Source organism: Salminus brasiliensis, chromosome 7 (assembly GCF_030463535.1).
Source record: "Salminus brasiliensis chromosome 7, fSalBra1.hap2, whole genome shotgun sequence".
NCBI classification, from domain to species: Eukaryota; Metazoa; Chordata; class Actinopteri; order Characiformes; family Bryconidae; genus Salminus; species Salminus brasiliensis.
Genome location: NC_132884.1, coordinates 27,576,403 through 27,595,617, shown reverse-complemented (window position 1 = coordinate 27,595,617; position 19,215 = coordinate 27,576,403). Strand labels below are relative to the sequence as shown.

At 42.0% G+C, this 19,215-nt stretch overlaps 2 protein-coding genes across 3 annotated transcripts in view; one reads left to right on the top strand and one right to left on the bottom strand.

Annotated features, from left to right (window-relative positions):
• The first annotated feature begins 253 nt into the window (after positions 1-253).
• chst7 (carbohydrate (N-acetylglucosamine 6-O) sulfotransferase 7) lies at positions 254-14,138 on the top strand. The gene is made up of 2 exons (XM_072684391.1): positions 254-1,634; positions 12,417-14,138. Exon 1 carries the CDS (start codon positions 341-343, stop codon positions 1,625-1,627), a length of 1,287 nt encoding a protein of 428 aa, XP_072540492.1. The 5' UTR covers positions 254-340; the 3' UTR covers positions 1,628-1,634; positions 12,417-14,138.
• Positions 14,127-19,215, bottom strand: part of slc9a7 (solute carrier family 9 member 7) — a 55,833-nt gene continuing 50,744 nt past the window's right edge. For both annotated transcript variants that reach the window (XM_072684393.1, XM_072684392.1), the window contains one exon: positions 14,127-17,249. In XM_072684393.1, the coding sequence (XP_072540494.1) occupies positions 17,004-17,249 (246 nt within the window). In that variant the 3' untranslated portion in view covers positions 14,127-17,003. The remainder of the gene's footprint in view (positions 17,250-19,215) is intronic.

The window sequence follows — 19,215 nt, the reverse complement described above, 5'->3', positions numbered from 1 at the left end:
TTCTGTCTGATTATTAATTATTATTATTATTATTATTATTATTATTATTATTATTTATCTTGCTTTTCTTGGTGCACTTATTTTACTTTATCTTATGTTACTGTTAGTGGACTCGTATTTTGAAGCCTGCTGACTTTTATGTTGTTTTTGTGCCTGCTGGTGGACTCTAGAGTGCGTGTGTGTGTGTGTGTGTGTGTGTGTGTCTGGTGTGGGCGTGTTTTTAACAACCCCCCCCCCATTCCTCCTCCTCTTCCAGACGCAGCGGAGCCGAGAGCTTTTGGTGGCCGTTCGTACCGGGGGCGCCAGATCCGAGCGGATCGCCGAGCCGAGCGCTGCGGCAATGAAGAGGAGGCTTCAGAAGAAGTACATCATCCTCATCGTCGCCTACTCGGTCCTGCTGCTGCTCGTCCCGTACGTGCTGGACTATCGCGGTCACTCGGCTCACGCGAAACATGCAGTGCAGCAGCAGAGGTGCCCGGACCTGGAGAACACTATGGCGCTGTGGAGCAGTAGCGGCATCGGCGGCGGCGGCGGAGGAGGAGGCGGAGGAGGTAACGGTACGGAGGCGGCGAGCGAGGACAGCGGCAGCCGGAACGACACCAAGATCCACATCTACCTACACGCCACGTGGAGGACGGGCTCGTCGTTCCTGGGCGAGCTGTTCAACCAGCATCCGGACGTCTTCTACCTCTACGAGCCCATGTGGAACATGTGGCAGGCGCTGTACCCTGGCGACGCGGCCAGCCTGCAGGGCGCCGTGCGCGACATGATGAGCTCGCTCTTCCGCTGCGACTTCTCCGTGCTGCGGCTGTACGCGGGCGCGGCCAACGTCAGCACGGCGTTCGTGTTCGGCTGGAAGACCAACAAGGTGATCTGCTCGGAGCCGCTGTGCGCCGCCTACAGCAAGCGCGACGTGGGGCTCGTGCAGGGCGACGTGTGCGCGCGCTGCCCGCCGCGCGACCTAGCAGAGCTCGAGCGCGAGTGCCGCAAGTACCGCGCCGTGGTGATCAAGGACGTGCGGGTGCTCGACGTGGGCGTGCTGGCACCGCTCGTGCGCGACCCCTCGATCAACCTGCGCGTCGTGCAGCTGTTCCGCGACCCGCGCGCCGTGCACAACTCGCGCCTCAAGTCCAAGCTGGCGCTCGTACGCGAGAGCATCCAGGTGCTGCGCAGCAAGAAGCACGCCGACCGCTACCGCCGCCTCCTCGCGCCCGGGGCGCGGGCCAACCGCGCCGAGAACTACGTGGCCAGCGCCATGGAGCTCATCTGCGACGGCTGGCTGGGGGACATGCTGCTTGTGGCCAACGCGCCGCCGTGGCTGCGCAGGAACTACATGCAGATACGGTACGAGGACCTGGTGCTGCGGCCCGTGGACGAGCTGAAACGGTTGTACCGTTTCGCGGACCTGTCGGTGTCGCCCGAGCTCGAGAAGTTCGTGCTGAACATGACGCGCGGCCGAGGATACAGCTCGGACAAGCCGTTCCTCATCTCGTCCAGGGACGCCAAAGAAGCCATTTACGCCTGGAGGGAGCGGCTCAACGTGGAGCAGGTCAACCAGGTGGAGGCCTACTGCAGCGAGGTCATGCGCCAGCTGGGCTACCAGAAGAGGAACCTGGAGCAGACGTAGACTACAAGTAAGAGGGAGTCCTGGAGACCGGGGGAAGGGGATTATTGTTTACATCACTTTCACTCTGTCTAGTACAGTGGTGAGGAAGTCTGGTCCTGGAGGGCTGGATTCCTGCACAGCTTTGTGCTTTTCTCCCCTCAGACACACCTGATCATCTCACTTGTTCATTTGAACTGGTTAGCAGGTGGATTAGAGCAGAGGCTGGGCTCCTTAGGCGCTCCATCCCTGGTCTAGTAGGAGTACAGACAATGAAGGCCAGCTAACTTCTCAGAGACCTTCAGAGGGTCAACAACATTGGGAGACTGCACATATTGTGTTTTCCTTCTCTAACACATCTATCCTAGCATATCAGGAGCTTTCAGGGGGGTAACGATTCACCAAATTCAGAATTTGATTCAATAACTCCACAGTGTCTCGATTCAGTGCTATTTTTAAAAAGAAGTGAGTAATAAGGTGTGTTAATGTTTCCATCTTCAGTTTATTACAGTCTGGCACCAGAACATCACTGCTAGGCAGGCTGTCTGACCACAGCAATCCCCAAAACCGTCACACAGAGAACCTTTTTAGTTCATATTTCTCACAAAGCATAATGAGCTAATGTTTTACTAACGGCCTAATCAGTAAACACACGTTGTCACTAAATAATCATCAAATATTGTTTATATAGACAACAAGGAACAAGGCCTTCATACCTACATGCTCTGGCTATCACAGTCTCTATTGCCCAGCCACAAATACAGTATCAACTACATGTAATTAGCCTTTTTTAAAACGACATCACTACATTAGTCCTAATATTACATTGTTATGAACTTGTTATGAAAAACAACAAACTCAGTCAACTCAAGTTACAGCATGCTGCCACGATGGGCATGAAAACTCTTTATGGACCATTTCCTGATTCTCATTTTAGCTTCTGTTAGCTTCACTCTGTGTCCAGGGGTGCACAGCTCACAAACGGAAAGATGACTAAGGCAGATAGCAACAGTTGCTAAGCAGAGAGTGCAGAGAGTCAGAACTCACAGATAACAAATCAAATGACGATGATGTTCTTTTTTTTAATGAGCTTGTTTAGCTATAGCCCCAAGATAACACACTGCTCACAAGCTAGATACATTGTATTGTTACATTTTCAGTTAGATGCAAAGTTGAACAAGGTTTTCCAGATGTGATGCAGATGTAGTTATGAATACCACAAGTGAACGATGCAGAGACGTACCCTATAGTTCACATTTTCCCTGATTATATCATTACTGCATAATTACTATATATACTACTAATTACTATATATATATATATATATATATATATATATATATATAATGCACAGTATATAGTATAGTATATAGTAGTATGTATAGTAGCTTCAAATGGTACTGAATAATTTATAATAATGACTATGATGCACAGACACTGTTACAATGTTGAAATCATTTTTTAAAGACAGTACCAGGTATTGGCCCAGGACTAAAAGGCACAAAAATGTGCAGTGTGGGGTTCCCAGGAATTGCACTGGATACTCCTGCTGCACAGTCGTACTCTCTGAACTCCCAACACAGCTGAACCAAGCAACTAGAAATGCCTAATTACCCTGTGCAGGTGTGCTTTGAGGTCCCCAAGGACTGTACTGGGAATTACTGGTCTCGTATTAATGGCATATGGTAATTAGACATGGTGTAACCTTGAAGACCACAGATTAAAGCTTTGTCTGTGGGTTTCAGTGAATTCATTTTCTTAAACTTTTAGAGGTCTGGCGGAAATATATTCAAATGATGTGTCAAGACCACCCAGATCTCATGAACAGTAGATCCATCATCACCCCGCCGATTTTTCTTTAACAAATCTGTGTTTGTTAAAGTGCTTGCACATCTTTTCAAATGATCCAAAGAGACGTTCCAACACGCAGCCAAGGTACATACTGCCTGCCAGCTCCAACCCTTATTTGCCCTTATTGATCCATCTTATTAAGGCCTTCAGAAATCCTTCAGAGATCCAAAACTGCATACGTTCTCGATTAGCTGAAAAAGTGTGTAAGATTTGAGCTGGAAGGGTTTCAGATAACTGAACGGTCTAGTAGCAGTGAGTCAATGTAACTGGACTTGTAGAACAATCTTGGAAGACAGGTCCTCACTCAGACCAGCCTCAAAGGATGTTAGCTAAACATTCTCCATAAGCAGAACATTCAACCAGATGCTGAACATGCTTAAATGATGGAAAGGTTTCCAGGTCACTGAGATGTCCAGTCGTAGCAAGTCTTGGTATGATCTTGGAGACAGTTTGCAACCAAGCAGTCAGACACTCAACAGGTCTGTTGCACTAACTCCATCAACACTACCCCGTGTTTATCCACCATAGCTTGTTATAGCCATTTTTAATGGGTTGGCTGGCATCCCCTAACAAATCTATTGCTAGTGTTCAGAGATAATTGAATGTTTGGTTTGAGTTTTGCAGATTTGTGTTTGTTTCCTCGAACCAAGAATTTCACTGTACTTATTCGAAGCGCCTTATTCGTTCAAAATATATTTGAGCTTACATCACAGGTCCAGTCTTCTTACTATACAGTGTCCACGTAATGTTGTTTTCCCAACTGTCACCTCCTATTTTCCATGAAGTCCCACAGGAAGCGATTGCTCAGTAAAAACCTGTGCAGCTGTCTTTTTCTTTTTTTCTTTTTTTTTGGCACAGTAGAGCCCCCAGAGTTCAGAAGAGTTCTTTAATGTCTACTACATCAGCAGCTTTATTGAACTAATCAGATTACATGACAAAAGAAGTGATTAAATCGGGGGGGTGGGGAGGATGGCAACAATAAATATGAAGAGAAATGAGGAAGGCAAAGAAGTGCAGAGTGCAGAGGAAGATTTGTAAGCAGGCTGTGCAGATTAAACTATTTATAATGGCATCCTCAGTTTGAACACTGAATATTTAGGTAAATAGAAAATTAGCTAATCTTCAAAAGACATAAAGTAAAAAAATAACATTTTAAGGAATACTATATTACTATATTATTTTTGTTTTGTACAATTGTTGAGTGGGAAAAGAAAAGGAGCACCATGCAATTGTTTAGCACCCTAAGAGATCAGACCTCTCACAAAGGTTTTGCCAAGGTCTCAGACCTTAATTAGCTTGTTCATAATCATTGTTAGGAAAGGCCAGGTGATGCCCTGACTCCTCTAACCATTTCCCAACTGTCAGTAATAATAAGCTCCTCCACGCAGATGCCTAGTGTTCTGAATATTAAAATAATTGATGCCCACAAGGAGAAGACTATATGACTAGATAATAAATGCTGTTTTTTTTAGTTCTTAATTGACTTAAGAAATGGAAGTTAATAGAAATGGTGGGCTGGGGGAGATTTAGCAGACTCTGGCCTGGGGGTGCACTGTTCTATTGTGCGGTGACAGCAGCACAAATATGACCTTCATTGAAGAGTCATTAGTAGAAAACCCTTCCCTGCGTCCAGTCCCTCTCCAACTGTTAAGCACAGGGTGGGTCGATCATGCTTTAGGCTTGTGTATTAGCTAGGATCATGGGTAGGGTTCAATTCTGAAAGCAAACACCACACTGTGAATAACTCATATTCTCATATTCTACTCGCTTAACTATTCACAGTAACATTTTTTGACCAGGGGAGCCCAAACTTTTGCATGCCATTGCAACTATATAACTACATAGAGTAAATACTGACCCTCTGGAATTTGGTACATTTCGAATATAAAAAAAAGAGGGAAAGTTCAATGCTCAAAGCTCAATGATTCACTTGATAGTAGCCTTTTTACATTATGTTGGTTTTATTTGGGATGGTATAGGGTTCTGTTGTTTTGGTAACAGCGGTTTGTTTTGTGTTTATTGTCCATATCAGCACAGAAAGATCTCCAGTAGCAATTTAGCTCCTTAAACCTGTTCCATGTGAACGCGGCCTAAGGCGAATCTGGCCAGCTGAGACAAAACAAATCAAGATGCTTGAATTAGGAGATATAAAATACATGTAAAACCGCACAATACCACACTAATTTCTATTAATAACTAAAACTCAGCAGCCGAAATCGAGAGGTGAAGAGCTGCTGGCTGGCAATCAAATACAATACCAGTATTTTCTAGCTCCAGTCTCAGAGGCCCAGCTGCACTTTACAGGTTTTGTTTTCCTTTCATCTAAGTAACGCATTTAGCTGAATCAGGTATGATGGAGCAGGAAAAACCTTAAATCTACACCTGGACAGTGTAGGGGCAGAACAGTTCTGGAGGTGGGAAATGCTGAATAAAGCAATTTTAAGCTCATAGCCTAACAGTGCATTTCCACTGTCCACATGCTTTCTGAGACACTTCTGTCATGAAAATGAAGGAAGTAAGGAATCATGTTGACAGTCATGTATAGGGACGTTTTTTTGTGTTTGTGATCTGAGCAAACAATGAGAATAAACAATACTCTAATGCTTTTTATTTAGCATTTCAGAATTTTCAGAATTTTTTCAGAATATTTATATATCTTTCTTTTTAAAAATTACAGAAGTTGTTTTAATTGAATCACTTTACTTAAGATAAGTATGTTAACACAGGCTATCATACTCAAAGTCAAACACTACTGAAAAAAAAAACCACACAGGAAGAGATACACACCTAGCACACACCTCTCAGTGAGAGTGTGTGCTAGATTTTTATCAGGGGTGGATTTTTTTGTTGTTGTTGTTCTGTTGATATTGGTCCGATACTGATATGACAATTCTGTTTAGGAAAGCTTCTTGTACATGTTAAAAGGGGAATTCTTCATGACCTCTACGATGACGACTAGTGAAAATGTGGATGTTCACTTTTTATTTGAAGGCCTTGTTCCATGGCTGTGAACTAAACTGTCATATAAACCGATTGTTCACTGACTGGGTAATTTGCTACAACCTTGTTCCCCCATGTTTTCACCATCAGTTTGAAACAGATTTATATTCTGTTAACTGCTAACAGAAAACACCATGCACTTTATTCTATAAGAAATGTCTTCCTGCTTATACAGCTGTCATAAAGATTTGGACATTCACCAATGATTTCTAATTTGGGATTTGTTCAACTTCAAAGGACAAAGGACAGTGGGAACAAATAAATGTGCTGTAGACTTTTTTATTTTAGTTTATTTTTTATTATTATTGTATATATTTGTATGTGAGGATTTATTGTAGAAAAAAAAGCATCAGAATCAAAAGTATCAATGTTTCTGTATTGATCCACCAACACCCAGCAATAGTTACTAATAGGTACTATATCCGTGAGCTCTGTAGATTCAGTCAGTCAGGCTGATTGGCAGACATTTAGCACTGAACCTGAAAAGAGGCATGGGAAATCCCACTTAACCCATGTAAAAAAAAAAGGAGGAAAAGTGAGAGGTGTGAAAAGGAACTGAGACAAAAGGAGAATGTGTTCAGGGTAAGTGGTTTTGAAGCATGGAAATGTCTCTTTTCCAGTGGGTTTTTTTTTCTTTCATATTAAGATAAGTCATGCTTTGTTGCTAGGTGAATGTTATACTGGACGGGTAATTTACATGTGATTTAACTAGGGTTTGTATGTAGTGATGGATCGCCACTGAATCTTCAGCTGTGTGAGAGTCATTCAGATATAGCTGAAGGTCTTGAAGAGAACTTGGCTCGTATGAATGCACTAGTAATGGATCAGCAAGGAAGTTTGTCTTCCTAATGTTCCTCATCGTCAGCCATGCAGATCTGTCAAAAGTTCCCACCATGTATTTGTGTTGAAAGTCAGTGGCTCATCTCTCATGTACTCGCTGCTGCTTAAAGTCCCCCACAACCATGTGTTTAAAACGGTGTCACTTAAATCAGCCATCTATTTATATCCTTCTCATTTCCGTCCACCTATATACAAGGGAAACGAAACTGTCTTTGTTTTAACTGACTTACTATTTAGTTTGATTCAGCAGGAACTTGTTGATGAGCAGCAAATCCTCTAAAGCTAAGCCTCTAAACCTCGCCGGAGCCATTAAATACGCATTATAATGATACTAAACTGCAGCTCTAGTTAGAGAATGAGTGCAAAAACGTGTCCCATTAGGAAATTAGATACACGGGACAAAGTGAATCTGCACTTTTTTTTTTTTTTTTACAAACTAAGGAACATTGTCCATGCCAAGCTAAACAGCTGATAAAGGCACTAAAATGAATGGGTGACGAAAAAAAATGCTGGTCAGCTCTTTGTTTGCTGGTGTAGAATGTCACTGGGTTAGTCTCACTGCGGTAGGTCTGAGATCTAGCCAACTTCATTCTCTATGTTTTTGTCTTACTCCCGAAAGATTCATATTATTGTTATGTCAGTTATAATAATGGTGTTATTCCAGTCCTTACCATTAATTCAGGAAGTGGGGACAGTTGTTGACTCAGAGAATAGTTTCTGGAAGCTGGGGGAAAAGGTCTGATCAATTTCATTTACAACAGCATAAAAAAAACCTGGTAAGCCATTAGCCAGCTGTAAAACTTAACAGCCATAGCTAATGTTGCCCTTGACGTTTTTACAGGTGACTGAAGTGTCTTTGAGGTGTGAAATGGTGAATTTTGAATAGGCTTGAACGAGGCATTGTCCTGGTGGTTAAAGCAGAGAGGGAAATTGCCAACAACTCACACATTCTTATCACACACAGCAGAGCTGAATCAGGACGGTTCTGAGGGAATCATTAAGTATAATGCTCAGTCTGTTGCTTACACAAAAAGACGCGCTGCCTGTTTTTCTACCAGTGTCAATGATTTTTCAAATAGCTGATATTAGCTGATACATTTTCATATCATTAAGAATTAAACAGGCTTTAGCAGGCTCAGTGACATATGTTCAGTTGTTCTCAGCTTCTGTAGCTAATCAAACAAATGAGCCAAATTATAACAAATATATAAAAAATATTATTCATAACATAACAAAACATAAAGAAAAATGAACATCACCAGTGTGGTCTGTGCGGAAGTGTAGACATCCTAAAGCAATTTTTACATTTATTTATTGGGAAGGTCATAAATCTTGATTAGCAAATCTGCCTGTAGGCCCACAAACATATGTCTTTGTTTTCTAGTAGTTACCAAAAATACATTAATGAAAAAAAGCCATAGTCCACCGGGCCACAAATCCGTCACTGTGAATATCTGGATATCTAATATATCTGAAGCATTTCCAGGTCGAATATAGGCAAGCAAAATAATTCAAAATACCTTGTCCGGAAAAATAGTCACAGTATGCATATTCATATTTTTCATAAAGCCATTTTTAGCCAATGTGGACATAACTATACACCGCTAGAACGGGCAGACTCTCCTGATTACAGTGATATAAGCCATTATACATGTACGACTACTGAATTACTACTGAATTACAAAATATATGTTTTTTATTATCAAAAGAAAAAGGTTTTCTAAACGAGAGATATTTTCCTCGCAGTATCCGTCACTCCTGCGCAATGACTGCTCACACACAGACACTGCATACCTCAGGCTGTCCTCTTTCAAACAACACCAAATGTGTATCTTTCCTTCAATCCTTTTGTTAGTAACCCTCATTGTTGTGTAGAGAGTGCTTGAAAAAAACAACAGTTCAAAATAAAATCCAACGAATTCAAATAATAATTCAAATATGATTAGACTCTCAGCTTTCCAATCAGACGCCAAGTTATGATGATGCGCATCCGAGTAGACAGGAGGTAAACAGGAAGCTTTCCTCAGGAGTGCGCATGCTGATGCAGCGTGTCGCACAAACTCTCACCGCGAGAAACAACACTGGTTGGAACGGGAAAGTGAAACCGGGGCTTTGCTGGAGTCGGACAACACTGAGAGCTGTGAAAGCTTTAATAATAAAACCTGACTAAATAAAACAAGCAAAGGTGCAACTAGAACCTCCTGCCTCTTTTCTCTTACTCACTAGTGATTGCTCTGGGTTTGGCACTAGAATAAAAACATCTGAATAAAACTCAAAAAGCCACGGAGAGGTGGATGACATAAGTTTGTCGAGGAAGGTAAAGAAAACAGTATACCATGTTGCCATCAAGTGCAGAACAAACCTTTTTCTGCTGTAAAATGAGCTGTTTTTATGTTGGAGAGGTTGGGGGACTTTGGAGACTCCAAAAGGACACTTGGAGAAGCTGCCTGTTCACTGTCCACTCCAGCTCGGATAAATTCAAATCTGTTTTAGGAATCAACCAAATTTTGCCTGGTGAAAGTAGAACTGTGGTGACACAAGATTCAGCAAAAAAAAAAAAAAAGTAAAAGGTTTTAGAGGACATGAAGGCTTCAGTTTATAGTCTCTAAAATCTAGATTTTAAAATTTAATTCAGGAAAATGACTAATTTGTCTTGACTACAAATGTGAAGGCCTTTCAGTAACATTACCTCGTGTTTATGTAGCCTCAAGATTTGGTAGTTGCAATTTCAGAAACTACAAAAAGGGCTGGAACGGTAAGAGGGTAAATGGACATTAAATAGTGTGAACAGTAACTGACAGAGTTGTAACAGTACCTGTATTCATGCTGTAACGTCATAGTGCAGACATCATGGTTAGGTGCTTGTAATTGCATGGGGATGGGGTAAGCTGTTTTTTGACTGATTTCCACCTTGAAGCCTTAAGCTGTACACAATTACATTGTCCAAATTAGTTTATTGAAGAACTAGGTTACTCCAAGGTGCCTGTAAGACCTTTAAGGAGTCCTCAGTGTTAAACCTGGTTCCCCAAAGAACCCATTTGAATTTAGGTTCATAGAGGATCTGTAGGTTACTATGTTTGGATATCCAGTTATCAGGAACTTCTTGACTTATCCTCACTGAACTAAAAGGCGTTCTTTCCCAGTGTTTAAAATGTGTGCAGGCCAGATAACCTACATTGATTTCATTTTGTATCTTTTATTATTTTTTTGTGGACTGTGTGCTCCTTTACGTTTTAGTAGTAGTCCTTAACTGGGACAAGTGGGCTTCTTAACATGAGCATGAACGATGGATGCTGTGTCAGCTGTAGGGTAGGTGCGCGGAAACACATCAACCATGCTAATGTTTACATATTACTGCCAAACACACTACAGACTGTACCAACTACCTGAGACTAAACAACACTGGGTGAAACAGACTTAACTTATATGTTAACATAACTTGGTCCGTACCGGGATGTGAACCGAACTGTGACTTGTGTGTATCAGGACACCCGTAGTTACTGAATAATAAGGCTGCAGTTTAAGGAATTCAGTGGAGTGACACTTTTATCGCAAAGCAGTATGAGCTGAGTTCTTAAGCTGCGTTCTTAACCAGTGACAGGAAATAATGATTGTCTGAGCTGAATGTTTGTGGTAAGCGCGTGTCCTTCTGATTGGTTGGACACAGTTTACCGCAGAGGTAATGTGGGTGGAATGCATTAACTTTGTCCCTCATTTGTGTAACAGCACACCAGACTAACAGTGGGGGTATGTGAGCTCAGGGGCTTTATATTGATATATTTATTTTTTATCTGCTGTAGCTCAGCTGGTAGAGCATGGCACCAACGAGGCCACATCATGGGCTCCTTTGCCAGGGAGCACACATAGTAATAAAAAAAAAAGCTTTACTTAATTACTACAATTTCAGTACAATTACCATGTTAGTGTTAATTCTGTCTGATCGACAAGTGCAGTAGTAAATATGGATACAACATTCAATATTTTATCTTAGACATGTGCACCTTTCTGCCTCATATTCATTAATTTATGTCTTAGTTTTTTTTCTTATCTAATAAAACTGAGCTAACCAACATAGCCCATAACACAATTGACAACCTAGATTCAACAAGATCCCCCTATTCAGTCAATAAAACACTGTTCAGTTTAAAACAGTTGGAGCCTATGTAGTTTTGGACCATGTAGAACTATTTTAATCAGAGATATCAGCTGTGGGAAGTTTTTAGATTCTTAAAATCTTTGTTGGGCACAAAGTGGTTATCTAGTGGGATGAACTAGCTATGGAGATATGCGTATGGATAGTAGCCAGACATTTGAGTATTACTGAAGCTGAAACCGATTTCTGTTTTCAGCAAATTGTTTCAGTGGTGTTTTACACACACATTAGTGTGGCTTCCAGTTTCAGGTTTATACTTTCGTTGTAGTCATATTCAAAGATATAAATGCATATGACTTCATATATACATATATATATATATATATATATATAAATCTCAACTTAATTAATTTGAACTTGTCCTTGTATTTTCTGCAATTATGTAGCCATTATTTATTAAACCACAATGGCACAAATTTAACAAGAATCTCAGAGTAAACACACAAATCTAAAATCAGGTCTCATGAGTCAGTGTAGCTCTGTTCAGTGTTCAAAGGCATAAACATTTGTGAATTATTAATGCACATTTCCACTTAAAGTTTTTTTTTGACCCTTGTGTTGTTTTAAGGGGAAAATGACCAGTCACTATGTTTAACAGCAGAGAAAATCCCCTAAATTATGTTTATCAATTTTAGGACTTTTTCTAAATTAAGTTTCATGTCACTAAAGAAAGTGAAACATTGCTTTTGTTTATACTTCCACAAAAGCTGTACACCACCAGGGTACACAGATTGCCCTCATGACAAGGGCCGTATACAGAATGTTAAAAGTTCACAAGGGTTAAGCTAATTTGCCAACACTATCCTATGACTGGAATTAACTGCCTACTGGTGTTGCCTTTCCTATAAGGACACCGAGTTTACACACAGCTGCACTGAAACAACTGAATTTCCTTTCATGGATCAATGAAGTTAAATGTTATCTTAGAAAGCCATCATGTAAACGGAAATCTGCCTCTTTTCATTGCAGGAGCCTGAGGAGGAGAACTGCGAGAGAAGAGCAGAGACGGGAGGCGGAGCTTAAGCTGCAGCAGAAGGTGTGAAGACTGGCACTGAGCTGCGAGGGACTGACACTAGCAATGTTTCCTTTTCTGGGAGCGGCCTCCAAAGTTGCAGGAGGCAGAGGCAGACAGAATGACCAATGTGAGGGGCACTGACAAACTCACTGGCCTCGAATGACCAACCCTATCCCCCTCCACACCCGGAGAGAAAAACACCAACAAAGACCACAGTGAGCTCGAATGTGAGATGGTAGAGGGTTACACGAAGAGAGGGAAAGAGAGCGCGTCAGTCCGAGCTGTGTCCTGACGGCCAGATTTCATCAGTGCTAATCCTTCTCCAATCCCCAACAGCCCCCTAATCAGCCACAGGAGATGGAGCCCTGGGCCTTTGGGCCAATCTGCGTGTGTGTGTACGTGTGTGTGTACGTGTGTGTGTGTGGTCAGCCTGTAATGTGGGAACTTAGGAGCTGTGTGTTTAGCTGTCCTACTTTTGTCTTTGGTACTCCATTGTTGGGTTCTCTCCCGAATTAGTGTAATCTAAACATTCCTGACGGCAGTGTTGCATTAAAAGCTCTCGAGTAGAAGCAGATCAGCATCCTCAAACACTTCAGTTCCAGTGTAGCAGTCTCACATCTGACCGCCAAGAGTCCAAAACCATTGCGCAGACCATCTGCGCAGGCCAGAATGACCAAAACTGAAAGAAAGGCAAGGCAGTGTTCCCCTTTAGTCTCCAGACTGTTGCAAGATTGTGTAATAATCCATTTAATGCCTCAGCCATCACAAACTCATTCACACTGCTAAGGTGGTGTGAGTCTGCTCATGCAGCGCAGCAGCTTCTAGGACAGGGCTGCTCAATCCTGGTCCTGGAGATCTACCACCCTGAAGAGTTCAGATCCAACACAGCTGACTCTAATATCCAGTTGTTTCTGAAGGCCTTCATTATATGGTATATATCAGGTGTGTTAGATTTGGGGTGAAGCTAAACTCTGCAGGGTGGTAGATCTCCAGGACCAGGATTGAGCAGCCCTGCTCTAGCATGTGTGTGCACAGCACAGTGTATGATGGTCAAACATTTGAATGTTTAAATGGACTTAAATCAGCTGTCTTCTATTCTGGTTAAGGAGTCCGGCACAGTGTGGAGATTTTCTTGAGGTCACTCAAAAAGATCAACTTTACAGGAAAAGGAAAAAACCTTGTTAACTTTGAATGGAAGTCAATGTCAAAAGATTTTATTCCAAGTTATTTTGAAGAATTTCTATTGGTCCAATTATCACAGACTTTGGACACAATGTAAAGAATAACTGCCAGATTTAAACATGCCAAAAAGTGTGTGTGCAACAAAGACAAATTAAATCCACTGCTTAACAGTGTGTTTGACCACCGAAATTACCAAAATGTGCTGAATTCAGGCACTTCAGGACCAGAATAGATGATCCAGACTTGGACAACAAGGGGAAAAAGAAAGAAAGAAAGAAAGAAAGAAAAAAGAAAAAACACAAAAACACACAAGCATTTTGATTGTTAGGCCATAATGCTCTGTTTGATCAAAAATGTTGACAGTATCGGTTTCTTCTGACAAGCCATGTTTATCATTTGTTTTATAGAGAACTAACAACTGAAGTCAGTTGCATCCTCTGTGAATGATGATATTTATGAAAAAAAAAGTGTAAATAAAATAGTTTTGTAGTAAACACGTCACTGTTTTATTTGAGAACATAAAATAAAGCAAATCCCTCATTTTCTTTTATAATATTGCTACTGTAAACCAGTTCAATACATAGAATATTTTGTTTGGAACGCACAAATATACTACAATGCATACCACAGTTTTGTCACATATTGTCGGACAGGCTGAGTGCATTTTTAATTCTATAATATTCATAGGGATGCCGTCAGAGCAATACAGGACATCTTGGTATATATGTATTTCACAGATAAAATGGCATCCTGCCAAGCTTACTGACTTTTTTTTTTTTTTTTAACATGCAGAACATAGCAGGTAGGAGATGATAGCTACAGGAGAGCATGAGCATAACCTAGACTTATGTACAAGTTCAGTTCAGAGGAAATCAGAACACTTAAGAGTCACTTTAGAGCAGGCGTGAACTTGTGAACAGCCCCGAAAGCAGCTGTGTTATAGCCCCAAAAAGCCTACTCTTTAGCCACAGTTGGGTCCAGAGCCACACTGGAACATGTTCTTTACACTGGGGTTGACTCACTGCACTCCAGGAAATTCACTAGCTGAATCACCAATTTCAAAGTGCAATTATCATCGACAACCATCCCACCCCTATGTTAGACGAGCCAGGATTATGATTCTAATGAGTGATGTAAATTCTTTTAGTATCTTTAACAGTCACTGTGCTCAAACAGCAACTGAAACATGCTTCCCAACAGTTCCCAAACAACATATGGTTGTTTTCACAGTTTGCTCTCAGGTCTGTGATAGTCCTGCGATAAAATAAGGCCCAGCCCACAACTGAGAGGCTTGTATGAAGCAGCTTTTGAAACTTCTGAAAAGTCAGTGTCAAACCTTATGAAGCTTCTTTTCAGAAGTCAAGTCAACAATACTGAATTAAACCCTATTAAAAGTTCCAAAAAGTGTCAACATACATCTGGAGAAAGGATTCGAGGGCAGAAGAAGAACTCAAATTAGTATTACAGTCAATCTAACATACTTAGATTAGCTAAACTGGGGAAACCATGAAAGTCAATGCCAAGTTTGGTGGTTCTAGCTTTAAAGCTATCAGAGGAAATGAAAGGTGGATTGTTCCAGATGCTATTTGAAGCAGCCAGTTATTAATAACATCTTTAGATTAGTCATCAAACAGAGTACATGGCTCTACAACTGACTAATCTTGCATTAAAGCCTGTTATACCAGATACTGTCAGAACAAAACACTGTTGGAACGGTGGGAGCCTTAGGTGTAGGTGTACCGGAGATGTACAGAGAGCGGCCTAAGCCTTTGACAAACTACATTCAGACAGATACGCCGCCCACAAACCTACTTAGTCAGTTTTTTTTTTATCTTCCCATTTCTGCTGAACTGCAGCATTTAGTCGGTTGTCTCTAAAGTGGCATTCTTATCGCGTTACTGATACATTATGCAAAACGTCCACCCCCACTGATAATTCCTTACGCTGAGGACATGAGCAAACAATCCGGAGCATTCAGTTCCAGCGTCTGCACTGGCATGAGTCCTGTTCCAGCTGACAGCAGAGTTTTTGCTATTCGAAGCAGCTACGATAAGCAGCACCCGGGTTTACGCGGATCAGGCCCCCAAGCTACAGCTATGCTTAGGAAAAGTGCAGCTCCACAGCTACTGAAGTGCACAACCAGGCTGCTGCTGCTGCTGCTGCTGTTGTGCACAGCTGCGCAGGTCCATCCCCAGATGGCCAGGCCTGCTGAGAAGGACAATGCAGTCACAAGCTGCGCTTCACAGGTCATATTTACAATGGCTGTCTAAGAGAAACTCAGTACACACAGCAATACACTGTAAACTCTTTGAGTCATCACACTCAAGCAATGACACAGGGTCACGGTTGCCAACAATGTGGGGGAAACTCTTGGGTGACGGCCAATAAGCTGAGGTCACAGCGTGTCACACAAACACAGCTGCAAGCTTCGGTCACATCTACATCAACCTACTACTACGCGTGGCAGATGACTGCAACCAAATGAGACATCACCTTCAGTTTATGCAAACGACGGATGGCGCGTGGTCCACTTTAGCTGGAAGAAAGTATGAAAAGTTGGGAGGAGGTGACTTTCAAACACAGATCGGATCTAGTGATTTACACAGGAACAGAGAAGAGCAGCGTGTGTGTATGAGCTTACAACGCCACCAGTCAGAGTTAAGCTTCTGATTAGTGAGAAATAAACACCATTCAAATATATGCAAATGGTGCAGCATAGATGTACTGCAGGATCTGGGAACACACAACGTTTTATGGCTTTCTGTGTAGCAAAAGTATGGTATGTGCGTGCATATGAGAAAGACGGAGTGAAAGAGACATACATTTGTTTTGTCAGGCAGACTTACTGCCGGAACGCCACGTTCAAGTTTTAAACAGCATTACCATGTGGTGTGGATGAAGATGATTGACACACTAGAAGAACCACAGCAGCTGCTGCTGCTGCAACATTTGCACCAAACCACATCGCATACCCATATAAACCACATTTCGAATGCCCACAGCTGCTCTTCAACACACTTTCCACATGGGGGTTTTCTACTCCCTCATTACAAATAAAAAGAAACAGTGGAACACAATATAATCACAGTATATAATTATGGCCATTCTGTGCGCCTGGGGTCACTATAAGCCATCCAGGCTTCTACGCCAAGTCCAGTAAACGAGCGACAATTCTCGCCATCAGCCTCTCAAACCCTCCTTCTCTCCATCTTTCTTTTCCTTCAGTCTAAAGTTTCCTCACCCCTTGCGTTAATGTCTTTGGAAAGGGGCCTGGTCAGATGGAGTGAAGCATCAGAGGGGTGGAGGGCGCGGTCAGAGTGTGGCCAGGGCGGAGGGATGGTGGGTGTGGTCAGTAGAGGTCAGGCGTGATCCTCTATGGGGAAAACCAGCCTCGTTCCCCGGCTCAGCAGCTCCTGCTCTCGTGTGTCCAGCTCTCGCTCCAGTGCCTCCTCTGACGTGCTGCCGTTGCGTTTGCCGTTGAGGCCCTTGGAGCCAGAGGCGGACGAGGCTCCGTTGGCCGTGATGGCCGTGTCGCCATAGGTCAGGGCCAGGTCACCGTCCGTCAGAATGAGGTCTGAATCAGCATCTCTCAGCTGCTCGCTGTTCTGCAGAGCACAGTGACAAGTAGGACATGAGGAAACAGGGGTGGGGTACTGAGGGCATGCACACACACACACACACACACACATCCAGTGGTTGTTGACCCTGGTCCTGGAGTACCCCTGTCCATCCTACTTTGATGCAATCCCTGCTCTAACACACCAGAACCAACAAATCAGTTGATTAATGAGCTATGTTGAAGCTGAAGTGGGTTAGAGTGGGGGAAATGGTAATACGTGAAGGGCAGAGCTGCAACAGGACCAGGGTTAATAACGGCTGTCTTCATCACATAGAAAGACAAACACACTCGCTCGCAAGCTCAGAACAAAGGCTCATGAGGGACACTGTGAAGACACACAAGAACAGAGTAAAGAGTGGAACTTAGATCTTCTTACACAAGGAAAAAAAGGACATCCGTGAAAAAAAAAAAAAAACTCCAACATAGTAGTTTTTCTAGATCAGTGGACTCCAACCGCTCTTCTGGAGAACAACCTTCCATTCAGCTTCAGTAGTCCTTAATTGGCTGGGTGGGGTATGACAGATTTTGGTAAAAGTTGAGACCTGCAGGAAGGTAGTTCTCCAGGAGGAGGGCTGAAGATGAAAGGGAAAATCACAATTGTCCTGGGCCAGTTGTGCACTCAGCCACTCAAAAAGCAGTTTAATACTTGGAAGGGTCTAGTCATTACCATTGCTTTGCTATACTATAGAAAAGTAACTGCATAATTACACCATTAATCGCATAGCTAGTCATGAAGGTTTCAATATTTTGAACTAGGCACCAAATGGTATGTTATTTTCCTCAGTATTTGCATAATTTTGAGAACAAAACTGCACTAAATGACTAATAATAATAATGTTTTCTGAGTTTTCTGTTTTTGGTATGTTTGGACAAGTTTGCTTTTTTAAAAAAACAAAACAAACATATAAATACTTTCACATTCAGACAGTACAAAGCACATGACAGAATGCGCTGCTGTGAGGAATATTACATGTCTGGCAGCCTGTAAGAAAAACTGGTATAAATTCTAGGTATAAATTCATTCAAGCCATGTCACCTTATATACTGCTTTTGTGGTTTTGTTTTAGGTTTAATTTATTAATGGCAAGAATGTGCTGTGTGTCGTGCTGCGCTACTCTGGAATACCCCCAAAACTGCTGTGTCAATGCTAATAAACCCTCATTACAAAGAAACAGTGGTTTAGTATTTAAGAAATACTAAAGAAAACACTGACCTTCTAAACAGTGATTCCAAAGTTTATGTTCAACTGGATTTAGAGTCAATTATGTTTGCAGACCATTTGTTTCAATGGCAAACACTAATAAAGCATCTGCTCTTCTACTGATGAACAAAAATATTGTGCTTAAAGTTTAGACTCAACATGCTTCCTTAGTTTCAAGGCCATAACTGCAACTTCTTAGGATTAGGTTAGACATTCGTGGAGCACTGATGGTATCGTAGATCTGATGTGTCCCAAGCTTTGCTTAGCCATTTTGACAGGTCAAATGCTGGAGGGATAAAAGTACAGCATGTCAGTGAAGGGATTACTGCATGTAAAGAGGGATGACACAAGCTAAAGCTTATTATTACATAACATCCAGCAAAACATCCAGCTTCTCTTGAAAGCTTCAGCGAAATTTAGACTATTAATGAAGCATGATACACATGAAACCAGTCTCTGAGTTTTAAAATAAGTGAAGTCTGATATTAGCTTCTACATTTTAAAGCCTTTTTCATTTCATGGTAACGAGAGACTACACTTTTGGGAAGACCTTTGGTCGATTTGTAAAAACGTTTTTGTAAAGTAAAGAAGAGAAGGAATCACATAATTGAACCGAGCAGCAAAATGAGAATTACTAGCCCTCATGTGTCCAGTGCCAACCTATATGTGCTGACCTATGTGGGCAAAACAATACATCAGACTGAGGTTAGTTTTTTTTACCTACAAGGCTAATGAAGCCGCACCCATCAGC

Excerpts from the sequence above, each read along its gene's own strand:
- chst7 (XM_072684391.1), top strand. The coding sequence starts at position 341 with ATGAAGAGGAGGCTTCAGAAGAAGTACATCATCCTCATCGTCGCCTAC.